Here is a 16,775-nt window from a genome sequence, read left to right as displayed (position 1 = left end):
CTTGATCTTGGACATCATTCGGTGAGGCCCAAATATCAAATAGATACTCATCGGAGCCATCATGAATCCTTGGTTGATCTTGTCCTTGATCTTGCACACAAGAGGGAGGGTCTTGTTCTTGTTCTTGGGTTGGTGCATCATTAGCTTCAAGAGACGGAGTTTGTTGATGTTGAGAAGATGAGGGCTCCACCATGGTAGAGCATAGTCCTTCCCGAGACGCCACACCGTGTCCCTCAATGGGGCGGAAAAATCCCACACCCATTCTTACTATGGCATCTTGAGGTATTTCATCACCTGCACAAACATCAACTCGCCCCACTTGGGAGCCATCATTTTCCTCGAACGTCACACTACAAGATTCGATGATAATCCCGGAGGATATGTCAAAGACTCTATAAGTGTGAGATTCGGCACCGTAACCAACAAATATACCCTCCAAAGCTTTAGGAGCAAATTTAGATAAACGAACTCCTTTGATTTTATAGAAACACTTACACCCGAACACCTTGAAGTATGAGATATTAGGCTTGTTCCCGGTGAGTATTTCATATGGAGTCTTGTTCAAGCCCTTACGGAGATAGAGCCGGTTAGAAGAGTGGCAAGCGGTGGAGATGGCTTCGGCCCAAAAGTTATAGCGGGATTTGTACTCCGCCATCATAGATCTTGCCATATCCATAATAGTCTGGTTCTTCCTCTCCGCAACACCATTTTGTTGAGGGGTGTATGCAGCGGAATATTGACGTATAATCCCCTCATCACTAAGAAAATCATTGAGTGTATAGTTCTTGAACTCGGAGCCGTTGTCACTTCTTATTGCCATTATAAGGAGATTGTGTTGACGTTGCACCTCGGTGGCGAAGTCAATGAAGATTTGTTGAGTCTCATCTTTCTTCTTGAGAAAGTAGACCCAAGTGTATCTTGAGTAGTCATCAACAATCACCAAGCAATGTTTCTTCGCACCAAGACTAGCATGAGTGGTGGGACCAAAGAGATCCACATGAAGGAGCTCCAAGATCCTCTTGGAAGAGATAATAGTCTTGCTTCGGTGCGGAGAGTCATGCATTTTGCCTTCAACACAAGCCCTACAAACACGATCTTTGGCAAAAGACACATTTTCCATTAGACCCACAATATGGTTCCCTTGTGAAGACTTTGCAAAGTTCTCATGTTGACATGGGCCAAGCGGCGATGCCACAACCAACCCACATCCACCTTTCCGAATAGGCACATCGCACTTGTCGTGGTGGACCCCGAGAAGTCCACCACATACAAGTTATTTTCGTGATACCCAACGAATGCGACTTTTAGAGTCTTGCTCCACAAGAGGACCACAATATCATTATCAATAAAGATGGCGAAACCCATCTTGCCAAGGGCGAAAACGGATAACAAATTGTAACCAAGGGTTTTGACAAGCATGACATCCACAAGAGTAACGTTGTGTGCAACCACAACCTTGCCAAAACCCAATACCTTGGATGTAGAATTATCGCCAAAGGAGACGGTGATATCATTAATGTTGGGCCTCAACTCCTTGACGAGATTCTTGCCGCCGGTCATATGACTTGTACATCCACTATCAAGTACCCATTTCGACCCACCGGCGGCATAGTCCTACATGAGATTAAATCTTGGATTTAGGTACCCATTTTTCAATGGGTCCTCTTTTGTTAGCAACAAGGGTCTTTGGGACCCAAATAGACCAAGCAACATATCCATCATATGGGCCAAAATATTTTGCATAAACATCACCATAATAATCTTTAAATAAAACATGGTGAGGGTTAGCAATTCCCGCATCATCATCATTAATGATTTTGGCCTTAGGGGCTTCATCATTAGTGATGACCTTCTTCTTCTCTTGTGCGGGCTTGGCCTTCTTCTTGTTTGCCTTCTTTGCCTTGGCAATAAAACCAATGCCCTCCTTCCCATTGTTTGATCTTTGTTTACTCAAAAGATCATCCAAAGACAACTTACTTTGGGGAGAGGAGGCCTTTGCAAGTTCATCCTTTAACCTAGCATTTTCCTCAATAATATTTGCATGATCACAAGTAGAGGTAGAGAAGCTAGGCACATCATATTTAGCAAGCCTAATTTGAAGTTACTCATTTGACTTGGAGAGGAGTGAGTATTCACTCATCAAAGCTTTGTGAGCTTTGTCTAGTTCATCTAGATCCTTCACAAGTTTCTCATGATCAACACCAAATTTGGCCTTTTCCTTTTTAAGCACTTTTGTTTTAGCCCTAGCAAGATCTCTTGCTTTAGTAAGCTTATTAATTTCATCTTGAGGCTCTTCAAGAGTTTCTAGTCTCTCTTCAAGAGAAGCTATAGTTTCTTGTCCTTCCTCAAGGGCATTTTTAATTGCGGCTATTTCAAGAGAGTCTTCTCTTTCTATTTGACATTTTTTATCAAGAGCATCATCTAGTTGTGCTAGACGAACCATGAGATTTGAAACATGCTTTTTAGTGTCACCTTTCAAGTTAAGAATGAACTCATCAAAATCAAGCATTTCTTGTTTCACTCTTAAACTAGCATGATCAACCCCTAAATCATTTGATATGTTAGGCATAGAGGGGTTAGGAGAAGATACCTCGGAAGATTTTGCCATGAGGCAACTTTCTTCATTCATGTGAATATCCTCATTGGGGGATTCAATTGGTGATGAAGAGTTGTTGGAGAGGGAAGCAAGAGCCACCAATCCATTGGAAGTTTCATCTTCTTCATCATCATAATCATCCCCGGATGTATATTCTTCTTGAGTTGATAGCACAATAGATGTGTCCAAGGAGGACCTTGCCATGAAGCAATGTGCATTCTTGATGTGAGGGTTCTCACTGGGGGATTCAAATAGAGATGAAGAGGGAATATTGGTGGTGACAATGGCGGCCACTTCCTTTGAGGTTTCTTCTTCATCACTACCACTTTCCACTTCATCGGAAGAATACTCTTCCTTAGTCATTAGCACAATCCTTGAAGGTCTCTTGTCCTTCTTACTCTTGTTGTAGAATTTCTTGTTGGGAGCCTTTGAATCTTTGCTCTTGTCCTTGGGAATGAGCCTTCCACCGCGAGTTTCCCTATGCTCATAGGGGCATTGGGCGATGAAATGGTTCTTGTCACCACAATTGTAGCACGATCTTGTTTTTGGGCCCAAACCCTTGACCCCGCTTGAGTAGTTCCTCTTGATGTTATCTTCCTTTGCCTTGGATGGATCAACCCAAAAGGTTTTTGCATGGAATGCCATGTGATCATTGTAGTGGTATTCCAAATCATCCGGATAGGACATACTCCAAGATGTCCTATATGGTTCTTGAGGGTTCACTTCTTCCATGGTATTGGCCGTCAAGGCAAGATTTGTCCCTCTTGACATCCCAATAGCTCGATTGCGAGAATCATGAGAGTTTTGCTCGAGCACCTTGAGAGCTTGCAACTCGTGCACCGCTTGTTGAGAAGTGAGAGAGGAAAAGCATTCTCTCCCAACTAGAGTCTTGACATCAACGGGTTCAAATGGCATCATACAGTCAATATACTTATCTTTGATCCAAGAATCATCAATGTGTTTGGCACCCACATTCCGAAAAGCATCGGCAACGGTGATAAGTCTTCTATACATGACTTGATGATCTTCATCCGGTAGCCTCATGAATCCTTCGGCTTGATTCTGAAGGGCATTATACTTGTTTCTTCTCATGCTTTCACTTCCCGTGCAACTAGCGGCCAAGCCCTCCCAAGCTTCCTTGGCGGTGGAGAAATTCCGAACAAGAGACAAGTTCTTTGTCCCCACACTAGTTTGAATCATGTGCAAGGCAATGTCGTTGAGTTGATTATCAACCTCTTCTCTTCTAGTCAACTTGTCGGGGTTGTAAGGCTTGTAGCCTTCCAAGATAATTCTCCAAAGTTCATTGGAGGCACTGCGAACATGAGAGCGAAACTTAAATTGCCATGTATCAAAATCTTTATCATTAAACTTAGGTGGGTCGCCCCGAATGTTTATATGAGGATGGGGAACCGGAATATCGGGAGAGCGGAAAGGTGGAGCCACGTTGTGGTAGCTCACACCACCACTTGTTGCTCTAGGAGAAGTAGTGGGGTTTTTATTATTGTCTAAGTGATCACTCTCCAAGGGTGTGGTAGCGGAGGGTGAGCCCGAAGCATCTCCCTTTTCTAACCCACTCTTGTCCCTTCCCTCTATGACGGGGAGGACGGAGGGAGCCCGCGGCAAAAGCTCGGAAATCATTTTTCTCATGCTTTCCATTTGAGCTTCCATGGAGGACCTCAAAGATGTTTTCATCAACTTGAGATCATCCATAGAGACCGGCTTAGCGGCCCCTTCCGTACCCTCATCGTCCGGCATACTCTTAGGCGGTTAAGCCCGAAATAAGAGCCGAGGCTCTGATACCAATTGAAAGGATCGTATGCCGCACCTAGAGAGGGGGTGGTGAATAGGTGCTAACCAATTTTTAGTTCTTTTTCAATTTAGGCTTGACACAAAGGTAAATTCTCTAGATATGCAACTATGTGAATTTACCTATATGACAAGGCTAACAACTAAGCAAGATATAGCTACGCAATATATATGAGAGGTAATTGGATAGAGGTAACCGAGAGTGGAGCACGCAGAGACACGGAGTTGATTCCCGTAGTTCCCTTCCTTTGCAAGAAGGTACGTCTACGTTTGGAGGAGTGTGGTTGCTACGAAAGCCAAACCAATGCCACGAAGGCTTCACTCAGGTCTCCTGTGAGCAACGCCATGAAGGCCTAGCCCACTTCCACTAAGGGATTTCCTTGAGGCGGAAACCGGGCCTTTACAAGGTTCTTGGGGCACACATCCACAACCAAATTGGAGGCTCCCAAATCTGTAACAACACAACAATCAACAAGAACACATCAACAACAAACAACTAGAGATTCCAAATAGGAACACTAGCAAGAGGGCCCTCAAGCATATGAGGGGGAAATGCAAATCGCTTCGGTGAGGATGTAGATCGGGGTCTTCTCCTTCGAATCTCCAAAGATCAAGAGCTTTGATTGGGTGGAGGAGGAGATCTTGCAAATCTTGTGTTTCTTGAGGTGGCTCTAATGGTGGTGAAGCTTGGCAGAATTTGGGCAATGATTGAGCAGCTTGGGGAGGAGGAAGAAGGGGGGTATTTATACCCCCCATCAAAATCCAGCCGTTGGGGCATTTTGGGGGCCGGATTATCCGGTGTAAGTGAGGGCCGGATAATCCGTCCCCCCTGAAAAATCCGGCCTCTGGGAAATTCCGGCCAAAAATCCGGCCCCTATCCAATGTTTCGTCGCCAGAAAATTCTTAGCCGTTTTCAGGGGCCGGATAATCCGGCCTGGAGAATTTGATTCTGCTGCCTTTTGACGTGTTTTTCCACACAAAACAACCACAACCATAAACATATATATTATCTGCACCATCTCATCAAACATTAGTGTACCACACATATTGTCATCAAACATTCAAAACATAAACTGAGAGATGTTCTTTCAGCCGGGTACGGATCGATGTCACCGCCTATATATACCTTTTGTAACCCGCCGACTAACCACCGGCGTTTGTAAATACTCCCCAATATAGTGAAGTATTTGCTCGCTTGCACTCGTGCTTTTCCCCTCTCTGTGTTGGTGGGGTTTACACGTTAAATATTGTGTCCCCGTTGCGATTTCTTTTCGTTCTTTGTTATTTTCTTGTCGCTTTTATAACAAGTGGTATTAGAGCCCGTGTTTCAATCTAGGGTTTGCGACATGTCTTCTTTGAAGTTCGATCTACCGCAGCTAGATTACACCACGAGATTTTCTCTGTGGCAAGTCAAGATGAGAGCGATCCTTGCCCAAACTTCTGATCTGGATGAAGCTCTCGAAGGATTCGGCAAGTCCCATGCAAAGGCTTGGACCGATGATGAAAAGCGGAAAGACCGTAAGGCTTTATCTTTAATTCAGCTGCATCTATCTAATAATATCTTGCATGAAGTGTTGGCTGAAAAAACTGCAGCGGCACTGTGGTTGAAACTGGAATCGATCTGCATGTCCAAAGACCTAACCAGTAAGATGCACGTGAAGATGCAGTTGTTCTCGCACAAGTTGCAAGAAGGTGTGTCAATGATGGTTGAAACTCGAATCGATCCCAAGATTTGGGGTTACAAAAAAAAGGGGAAACATATGTGTGCATTGCATTCATGCATAGAAAATCCGAGTAATTTTTGCGCTTTCAAATAAAACTTGTCACAGTAATTGAAGTTCCACTTGAGTTGATGAAATTTTAGTAGATCATCAATTTAAGCGCTATAAACCTCAATATAACCTTTGCTAAAACCTTATTTTGGGGTAGATATGAATTGATCTATGGGTTAGATCAAATGCAACTAGAAGTATTACAACCACACTTAAGTAAGGATCCAATACGAGATCTTATAAAGGATCATAATATGGTATTCCTTACAATAACATATGGATAGTTATTCAACTACAAATGAAATAACAATAAAGAATTAGGAAACTAATATAGACTTTAAACCAATAAATATTTCTACCATGAACCTCATGGTATTTCTTGAATTAAACTCTTGAACTCAACACCAACATAAGCTCATCATTAAACCCTAGATGAGAGGGTCTATACTCATCAAATAGATAAGAAACAAACTCTAAATGATTAACACTTAAAAGCTGAGCAACTACCTTCGGGTATAATTGAATTCACTTTAAAAAAATTATTACCAAATATGGTAAAAAAAACAAGGACCTAAGTGCATAAAAGCCACTAATTCTTATTTAAATCATAACTTATTAAATATTTGGAATATCACAAAATTAAATTCATTTACATTACAAATTAGAGTTCAAACTATTTAAATAAAACTCTATGGGTATTTTGAAACTCATATGATCATGCCTTGGTGAAATCAAACATCACCATTCAAATTTGGGGTATAACCTTCAATTTTGACATTGTGACCACAATTATAATATGACGACAAACACATATGATATAATGCCTCCTCCACAAATATAAAATCATCCACCAACCATTTAGTGTCAAATGCCACTTGGCTATCCAAAAATAAAGAAAACTACAAGATAATGATAATGCCAAATAGGATGAAAATATATGCATAGCTTGCACCCTAAGCTATGCCACCTCATGCTTAAAGGATTGCTATGGATGAGAGCATGACAACCAAGCACCTTACTCATCAAACCAAAACAAGAGTTACCCACCTATGTGTCATGATATTAGAGCATACCCAAGCCTATAAAAGTAACCCCGTACCTTAGCCATTTGATCATCTAGTATCATACTACAAGCATACCAAAGGATTAGACCACTCCATACATTGCATAGGACCAAGATGAAGCAGCTAGGAGGTGGAGACATACCACAAGATGCAGGTTTATCAGATTTCCTGAAGAACAAGCTACAGAAGATTGCAAGGTAGAATTCCTAGGCAGGCCATATATTTAGATGATCATATCATCATCTCTTTAGTAGGGCCTTAGGATATTCCAAGACATTTAGAAGTGAGAGAGGTTATAGTTGCTGACCATAACCATGTCCATCCTAAAGAATACAAGAGAAGTGCTACCCTCTAGCTTAATTGGAGTAAACATTTGATCTTACAGGTGGGAACCATATCTCACTAGTGTTATCCTAGGAAGCCATACCATGATCATCACAACTTGGTAATGATCATAAACCCTAAGAACTTGTAGTAAACTAATGAAATGATCATATCTAGCACATGATCATGCTTTGGAGATGTAGAATAATAAATTAAACCTTAATATGATAAGCAGATATCATCCATTACATAAAATCATAGGGAGATCGCTAGTAAACCCTGAAACCATGCCCTAAACTCAAGCATCAGTAAAATAATTAGTTGATTAACCCTAGTGCTAAACCATACACATAAGTTCCATTGATATAATCAATTATGCATCTTTAGGGTGTGTTTGGTTGAGCTGTAGATTCCTGAAAATCAGCTGTGGGGAATCAGCTGTGGAAAATCAGCTGTGAGCTGACAACTGTGGGAAAGCTGGAAGTTGTTTGGTTGTAGCAACTGTCAACTGTGGATTCGATAGGAAATATCTGTAATGCCCCTGAGACCATGAGTGAATATTACCATGCTAATTGATCGCAGAACAATGATTTGTACACTGATAGACATGCAAATGATAATTTTGGGAAGGAAATTTACCATGTCTTAATATTATATATACATAGCTTACAAAGTGGTATCATAAGGTTACTCCGAAAAACATACCGATTACACAAAAGACATATGGTTCACAACATGATGTTCGCCATCGACGTAACTATCCTATGTCGCTCTCGCAATAAGCAAAGCATTCGTTATCCTATCACGAATGGTGTTCATGGTAACCTCGTTCTCCTCCTTTAGAGCATCATCCCCTTGTGGTTGTGCCGTTGCTTGTGCCGCTTCGGGCATATAGTCTTCATCTTCATCACATTTATCAAACTCTTCATCCCTCAGTTTAAAATGACCTAAGGGCCTATGCCCAGCCAGAACCTCATCTCTACATATGTCACAGAAATGCTTGACGGTTGTCTTATCCCATACAGCCTTCTCAGCCATACTTGACACATAGAAAATTCAATTGATTCAACTATTATGCAACAATACCATAACACAATAAGTTGCAGAATATAACATCACAACTTGCAGAAAATTATAACACCACACAATGTATTACTCATGCTATTTTGCCTACAATTTGCAAGCAATATTCATACCATGTTCTATATAGCAGTAGCCAACCGAAATATACGCAGAGGACCAGCAGTACAAACATGTAACCCACGCTCACATACAATTTGCAAGATGCAACTCACAGAATATATAAGAAAAAACCGAAATATACATGGCCATGGATCAGGAAGAGGAGTGCTGGGAGGAGAGGAAGGAGGGGGACGAATACCTGCTGGTGGCGCTAGGAATTGGCGCGGCGGCGGAGGGACGCGGCGGTCCGATCTGGGCGAGGGGTCGGGGGTCGGGGCGAGAGGGATGCGACGTGAACGGGGTGAGGGAGGGGAGAGGCGCGTGGGGGAGCTCTGCGGCGGGGCGGCGCTCCAGTCGCCGGCGAGTCGCCGGACCGTGGCGGCTGGGTGGAGGAACCCTAGGCTCGCCTTGCCTGTGTTCGTACGGGCAGTACGCGAGAGAAAGGGATATGGAGGCCGAGTCGCTCGGGTGAGTTAGAAGAAAATCTAACCGGCCAGTTTCCACCTGGGAATGGCATGGTGGGTAAATACCTGGTTTTTCGTTGGATGCGAACGCAGTGAAATCTGGGGTCTGGCCTACTTCCAAATTTCACTACCAAAATCTGCTGATTTTCCAGAATCTCTCTCAGGCTGGTACCCCTTTGGTTCAGATTTTGGCTTTCAGGTAGTGAATCTGGCCCAGAAATCACAACCAAACACAGCCTTAGAATCAAAGGTAAACCTCAACCAAGTGATCAACTGAACTCAAACCCTAGAACCATGTTTCAATCCTAACGTGTGTATCACTTGGGTGATCACAAGTAAAACCTAAAGACCATACCTTAAACTTAAGTACCAATTTGGTCGCTAGTGATAAACCTTAGTATTAAATCATAACTTTCCATACAAGCGTTTTGAATAGTTGGACAAAACAAGAAATAAATTAAAACCTAAGAATAAAGTGACCCACATCACTACATCTTGATTTTCCTAAAATAGCATAAAGAAATACCTTCTTCATGCTACATTTCCTTAAACATGAATTACCTTCTCAATCTGTTATAACCAAAGCATTCAAATACTTTATTGCAACATATATTACTCAATAATTTGAGTTACTACAAATTCTTATCAAATCATGCTTGGGGATCTATTAGAACAAAATCCCAATTAATAACCCTAAGTTTTATTTACTTTTCTTTAAAACTCCATGAAATAGTTAGCTAATAAATATTCAACAACAATAATAGTAGGAAGACATGATGAATTATTTGAAGATGCCAAATCTTCACTTAGTTCAATTTTGAAACCAGAGTTCAAAACAGAATTCAAAATGAGGAAATAGAAATAGAAAAAGAAAAGGAACAAAAAATGAGAGAAAGAGAGGCAACCGAAGTAGGCCACGCAGCCCAACAAGCAAGCCCAGCACCGGCCCGGCCCAACTTACCCCTTCGCGTCATATTCAAGCACAAGGGGAGTTCATCTTCAACCTCCCGTTACTGGAAGCAGCTCGGTGGCAGCTCCTCTGCCACCGGTCGTGTTGAGATGCACGCCTCCACCCTAGACGGCTATAAGGACCAGCTCGCCGCTGCCGAAAACCCTAACCCTCCATTTCCCCTTCTCTGTTCTTCCTTCCCAAAAAGTTCCGAAACCCTAGCCTTGGGTCGATTCTTGTCACCGTCAACTGGAGCTTCCCCGAGCACCATCGTAGACACCGTCGTCATCGCCATCCTCGAATTGCTCCTCCTACACGAGGAATCGAGCTAGAGCATCCTGGAGCATCCTCACCGAGCTCGTTGATACGTCGCAAACGTATCTATAATTCTTTATGCTCCATGTTTATTTTACACCAATTGCTATATGTTTTGTTTACACTTCGTGGCATTTTTATGCATTTTCTGGCACTAACCTATTAACCTATTAGCTTCATTGTCATCCTTCTCAGTAACATCTTCATATGATTGTTCAAAATACTCATTATATGTGCTAGATTCAGGAATTATCTCAGTAGAAATCCTAGCAATGCTATGCATATCTTTCATAGGAAACATATTCTCAAAAAATGTTGCATCACGAGATTCCATAATAGTGTCAACATGCATATATGTGCCTCAGATTGAACTACTAAAAATCTATAGCCTACACTCCGCGATGCATAACCTAGAAAGATACAATCCACTGTCTTTGGTCCGAGTTTGCGCTTCTTAGTAACTGGGATATTTACTTTCGCCAAACATCCCCATGTGCGCGAATACGAAAGTGATGGTTTTCTCCCAACCCACTTATCATAAAGGGTTTTATCTTTATTCTTGTTAGGAACTCTATTCAGGACAGGACATGAAGTCAACAAAGCCTCCCCCACCATGCCTTTGATAAAGCAGTTGTAGCTAACATGGAATTCACCAAGTTAGTCAGCGTGCGGTTTTTCCTCTCGGCAACCCCGTTTGATTGGGGTGAGTAGGGAGGCGTCCTATCATGAATAATGTCATGTTTCTCACAGAATTTATCAAAGATTTTAGGAAAATATTCACCACCACGATTCGACCTAAGACGCTTGATCTTTCTCTCTAGTTGATTTTTAACTTCGGCCTTATAAATTTTAAAGTAGTCTAAAACTTTATCTTTAGTTTGCAACAAATAAACATAGAAAAATCTAGTCGCATCATAAATCAATGTCATGAAATATCTCTTACCACCTTTTGTCAACACACCATTCATCTCGCATAGATCAGAATGTATAAGTTCTAGAGGTGCCAAGTTTCTCTCCTCTACCGCCTTGTGAGGCTTCCAAGGTTGCTTTGATTGCATACAACTATGACACTTAGAACCTTTGGCAATGGAGAAGTTCGGAATTAAACTCAAATTGGATAGCCGAGACATTAAACCAAAATTAATGTGACATAAACGAGAATACCAAACACTGGTATCATCACTAACATTGCCACAAATATGGTTCACAGATTTATTACTGAATCAGAAAGCAGAAAGCGGAACAAGCCTCCGCACTCATAGCCTTTACCAATAAATTATCCAAACTTGGAAACAACTACTTTATTCGACTCTAAAACAACCTTAAACCCATCGATTTTCCATGAGCCGCGTGCAGGTATGTGGCGTCCGATCAAATCGATTTTCCATTGTTTGTAGAGGTGATTTCGATGCCCAAAATTAGGATTTTTACCATTCGTAGACGAGCTCCTTGTATGATTCGTCCGATGAGGAGATGGATTTAGAAGAGGAAGAAAATATGTTGATGATTTTGGCTATGGGGGCAAAGCGGTCGAAGCATGGTGGTTCCATGTTCCAGTCGTCGGAAGTTGTGGAGGGAGCGCATGATGAACTTCAACTTGATATCATCGTGGAGTGGTGGTGGAGTGGTGGAAGTGGCATGGGCAACCATGAACAAATTCAGTTAAATTTACCATTTGTTGCATTTGTTGTATTGTTGTATTGTTATTTAGACATTCATTTTATTTATTTGAACTATCATTGTTGATGTTATTTGTGTTGTAATAATAATTGAACTATTTATTATTCATTTTATTTCTGTGTTTGATCTTTATGTGAATAGATGCTTGTGAGATTTGTGTTTGTGCGGTAGCACGCACGCTGTAAAACGCAGCGTCCAGTGGAGCGTTGTTTTGCCGCGCCTGAAAAATAGAGCATCCGGTTTAACGCGCATCATAGCTTAAAACAGTATTGTAAAAGCCTTTTAATGTGTGCTATTATAGCGCTCTGTTGGAGATGCTTTAAGATAGAGACATTTTTCTTCAAAAAAAGAAGCATGTGATCTTTTCCAAGGTACTTTGGCATCATCTCCATTTCCATGAACACGTACATTAAAGACGCGAAAGGTACATAAAACGATAGAATTATTCACAGTTGTCATCGTGCACACTATTATGCTCGAATTAAAAGCAGTCACCCTCACCAGATTTTTAGCAAAGCATCATCCATGTTCTCCAAGGCAAATGGCTTATTCTTGGTGGTCCCATAATGTCAGCTACACAATCACATGAGGCGGCTAGTGCTGCCCACGTATGCCACGACGTGTGAGCACGAAAGGGTCCTCCATCCCTCCTTTTCGCCACATCATTGGAGCCTTGTTGAAGCCACAGATACGTCAACGAACAAAAAAAAAAACTGAGTTTTTGTTTCCTCTTCTTTTCCATCGGGCCCAGCAGCCCTCCTCCTGGTCGCCTGGCCCGCGGCGATGGCGTCGGGCGCGCGGACGCGGTGGTCGGCGCTGGCGGCGAGCGCGCTGATCCAGTGCTTCGCCGGGAGCTCCTACTGCTTCGGCATCTACTCCCCGGCGCTCAAATCCTCGCAGGGCTACGACCAGTCCGCGCTCGACGCCGTCGCCTTCTTCAAGGACGTCGGCGCCAACGTGGGGATCCTCTCGGGGCTCCTCGCCGCCTGGGCGCCCGGGGGCCTCCGCCGACCCTGGCTCGTACTCCTCGCCGGCGCCGCGCTCTGCGCCGCCGGGTACCTCCCCATGTGGCTCGCCGTCGCCGGGGTCGCGCCGGCGCCGCTCCCGCTCGTCTGCTTCTACATGTTTCTGGGGGCGCAGGCGCAGACCTTCCTCAACACAGCCGACGTCGTCACCGCTGTCGAAAACTTCCCTGACCGCCGCGGCACCGTCATCGGGATCATGAAGGTCCATTCCCCCTCGTTCAGTTTTTGGATTATTGCTCTGCTCTTCGTTTCTTGGTGGTCTGTTGCTTCGCGCATCAAGTGAAATGATATGCTTAGTATAAAACCATGTAATTGTGAAACCAAAAGAATCTAGGACAACCATCTACTCTGCTCCATCAAAACAAAAGCAATCTTGTGAAAGAACGTTTGTTCGGTTCCATTCCGTAGGGCGTGACCGTGTGGGGTATCTGTTTTGGTGGTGGTATAACACAGTATATAGATTCTCACCAATGTGCTCATGAAAGCAATAGTTAGGGAAAGTGGATTTGATGCAACGCAACCTTACAAATAAACAGTTCTTAGAGGTACAGCTCCATTGCCTCCAACTATGTCTCCTCATTTCACCTCGGCGAGTCAAGCACTGGACTTGGACTTGTATTTGAGAATTTTGATACATTTGTGCGATAATGGTGGAGGCCCAAATCCCTTCAATATTTAACCCAAAACATGTGGCACATTTGTCCAAAGGTGAATGAAGCTTCAGTTTTTTTTTTTGTTGGACACTTCTGAAGGAACTCTTAGTTTCATTACCTCGTTTGCTATTTTCTTGAGTTTTTTTAAACATTAGGCCGTAGCCCTGCCTTAAATTAATAAGGCCGTTGCCGGCAAGATGATACAAGATGCTGAAAACCAGCTAACAGGAACCGAAAACTACAAGCAAAAGAAGAAAAAGGAGTGAAACACAGCTTGAGCCTCCGAGACCATTGTCCAGTCTTGCGATCCTACTAGAGAGGCGTCGAAGCTGGTGAAGAAGGCCACCATTGAGGGACTCGCACCATCGTCAACCTCCAGAGGCCAAGCAAAGCCCAGGCACCATCCGTTTCCACCTCCAAAGAAAGCTCCCTGCTTTCTCGCCCCGGATCGGAGGGCACCGTACCTGTGGAGGTAGATCGCTCTCCCTGAGCACGCATGGATAATGGAAGTTACCGCCAGGGAGAAAGACTCCGAGCACTCGCCTCGCCTCGCCGCGCCGCCACCCACGAACATCACAGCCACCCGGAGCATAAACCACCAAAACCGGACCAAGCTGCCAGGCGTAAGCGAAGCCGATGCATACCAACCTCCGCCGAGCTCGTCCACCCAAACCCACTATCTCAAAACGGCGCCTCCAACGAGGGAACGGCACCACCTGGGCACCGCCACCGTCCAAACCAAAGCTTTGGGTTTTCACCCGAGATAGATAGGGCAGGGAGGGAGGGGATATCACCTCGATGTCGCCTTCAAGAAGGAGAACGGCGCCGTCAGCGTCGTCGACGTCGCGGCCGCCACCGTCGGCCAAGGGTTTCCCCCGGTCCAGAGCCCACATCCGACCACACCCCCCAGCCACCGGAGGAAGTCCGGGACCAGGGAGGTGCGACGAGCACCGCAGGGAGGAGAAGCCTTCGTCTTCAGACCTCCGTACCAAGCCCACACCCGCTGCCCCCTTCACCGCCCGCGCGGCCGAAGAAGGCAGACCGCAGCATCGGCACCCGCCGCCCGCCGCCAGGCCGGCTGTGCCCCACCCTGTGCCCAAGGCAACCTGGCCTCAACCCGGTCGTCGGAGGGCACCAAGCCCCCGGCCACCACTTCCCAGCGCCGGCGAGGCCGCGCCGGAGAGGGGGACGGGAGGAATCGGGCCGACCTCACCAGCGGCGGAGACCACCCCAGCGCGGCCGTTGTCCTCCCTACAGCAGCGCACGGGGGGGGGGGGGGGGGGCGGCGGGGAGATCCCCGCCACCCCCATCACCGGCGTCGCACGGCCTTGCCGGCGGCCGCCTCCGGGGGCGACGAGGGAGGAGGAGAGGGAGGGGGGAGGCGGCGGCGGCGCGGTCTAGGGTTCCCCCCCCTGTCGCCTGGAGGGGCGACGCGAGGGAGACGCGAGGCACTACCAGGAGTAGAATATTTGTGTTCCATTTTCTTGAGTTTTCACCCAGTTACATGGATAGTTCTGATAATGTGAACTTGTGTGCATCCAGGGTTGCGCACACTTTGCTCCGTACTCTTTACATGTACTCTGTTTTTTCAGCAACGTAACAAATTAGCAATTTTACGGTGCATTTATTTGTTATCACATCATTTTCCCCCTGTTACTTAAGTGCAGATATATCCTTCCTATGGCATTAAACCATCTATGCAACTTTCAAACAGGGGTTTCTGGGCTTGAGTGGAGCAATACTGGTCCAAGTACAGCGCACTCTCAGTATTGATCCTGGCAGTTTCATACTTATGCTGGCAATATTACCCACAGCCATCACGTTGCTGCTCATGTATTTTGTCGATGTCTACAGCGCGCAACGACGGTACAATAAGAAGTTCCTTGATGCTTTCTCTCTCATTGCCGTTACTGTTGCTGGGTACTTAATGGTTGCCATAATCTGTGACCAAGTATTTGTGATAAGTTCAGCCGTGCAGAGTGTTTGCTTCCTGGTACTCCTGCTGTTGGTCATGTCTCCGGTAGCTGTTGCTGTAAAGGCACAGAAGACGGAATCGAAGCAGCGAGAAGAACTAAGTTTGGGAGAAAGAACTGGATTACTTAGTGAGGAGACTGCAGAGGATTCTGAGAATGCCAGCTCTAGCACTGCACTTGTGGGATCTGGTCAGGACATGTCGGCGGACAAAGTAAACCTGAATGTAGTGCAGGCCATGTGTGAACTGAACTTCTGGCTGCTCTTCCTCGCGATGGCTTGCGGGATGGGATCGGGGCTAGCCACGGTGAACAACATCAGCCAGATTGGGGGATCCCTTGGCTACACAAGCAGGGAGACCGGCACTCTAGTGTCACTCTGGAGTATCTGGAACTTCTCAGGAAGGTTTGGAGCAGGCTACATCTCTGATCACTTCCTTCGGTCACGAGGAGTTGGGAGGCCTTTCTTCATAGCTGCAACACTTCTAGTCATGAGCGCAGGTCACGCCATCATCTCCTCAGGCCTCCCCGCATCACTATACATCGGATCTGTGCTTGTCGGCCTGTGTTATGGGTCTCAGTGGGCTCTGATGCCGAGCATAACGTCGGAGATATTCGGGCTGAACCATTTTGGCACCATCTTCAACACAGTGGCCGTTGCAAGTCCCATTGGCTCTTACATCCTCTCAGTGCGCGTTGTCGGGTACATCTACGACAAGGAGTCGCCACAAGGTGAGCTTGCCTGCACCGGTAAGCACTGCTTCACGCTCTCCTTCGTGATCATGGCATGTGTCTGCGTCTTTGGGTCTGTTGTGGCGTCGGTATTGTTCATCAGAACGAGGAAGTTCTATAGGCGGATTATATATGTCAGACTGATGTCTTTTGTAGAGAAATGAGAAAGTGTGTGTATATATATATATATATATACAAACGATGTTAGTTTTCTTTGTGTTCTTACAACTATGTCATGTTAGC

The 16,775-nt window shown here is 44.9% G+C and overlaps 1 protein-coding gene across 1 annotated transcript; it reads left to right on the top strand.

The window, feature by feature from the left end:
- The first annotated feature begins 12,857 nt into the window (after window positions 1-12,857).
- On the top strand, window positions 12,858-16,744 carry LOC127308362 (protein NUCLEAR FUSION DEFECTIVE 4). The gene is made up of 2 exons (XM_051339165.2): window positions 12,858-13,379; window positions 15,545-16,744. Exons 1-2 carry the CDS (start codon window positions 12,936-12,938, stop codon window positions 16,694-16,696), a joined length of 1,596 nt encoding a protein of 531 aa, XP_051195125.1. The 5' UTR covers window positions 12,858-12,935; the 3' UTR covers window positions 16,697-16,744.
- Window positions 16,745-16,775: the final 31 nt, after the last annotated feature.

Source organism: Lolium perenne, chromosome 6 (genome assembly GCF_019359855.2).
Source record: "Lolium perenne isolate Kyuss_39 chromosome 6, Kyuss_2.0, whole genome shotgun sequence".
Lineage (NCBI taxonomy): Eukaryota > Viridiplantae > Streptophyta > Magnoliopsida > Poales > Poaceae > Lolium > Lolium perenne.
Note: the sequence above shows the minus strand (reverse complement) of the source record. Positions and strands in the feature narration are given on the sequence as shown.

Coding starts and splice junctions, on each gene's coding strand:
- LOC127308362 (XM_051339165.2), top strand. CDS start 12,936: ATGGCGTCGGGCGCGCGGACGCGGTGGTCGGCGCTGGCGGCGAGCGCG. Junction 13,380..15,544: donor CCGTCATCGGGATCATGAAG/GTCCATTCCCCC, acceptor ACTTTCAAACAG/GGGTTTCTGGGCTTGAGTGG.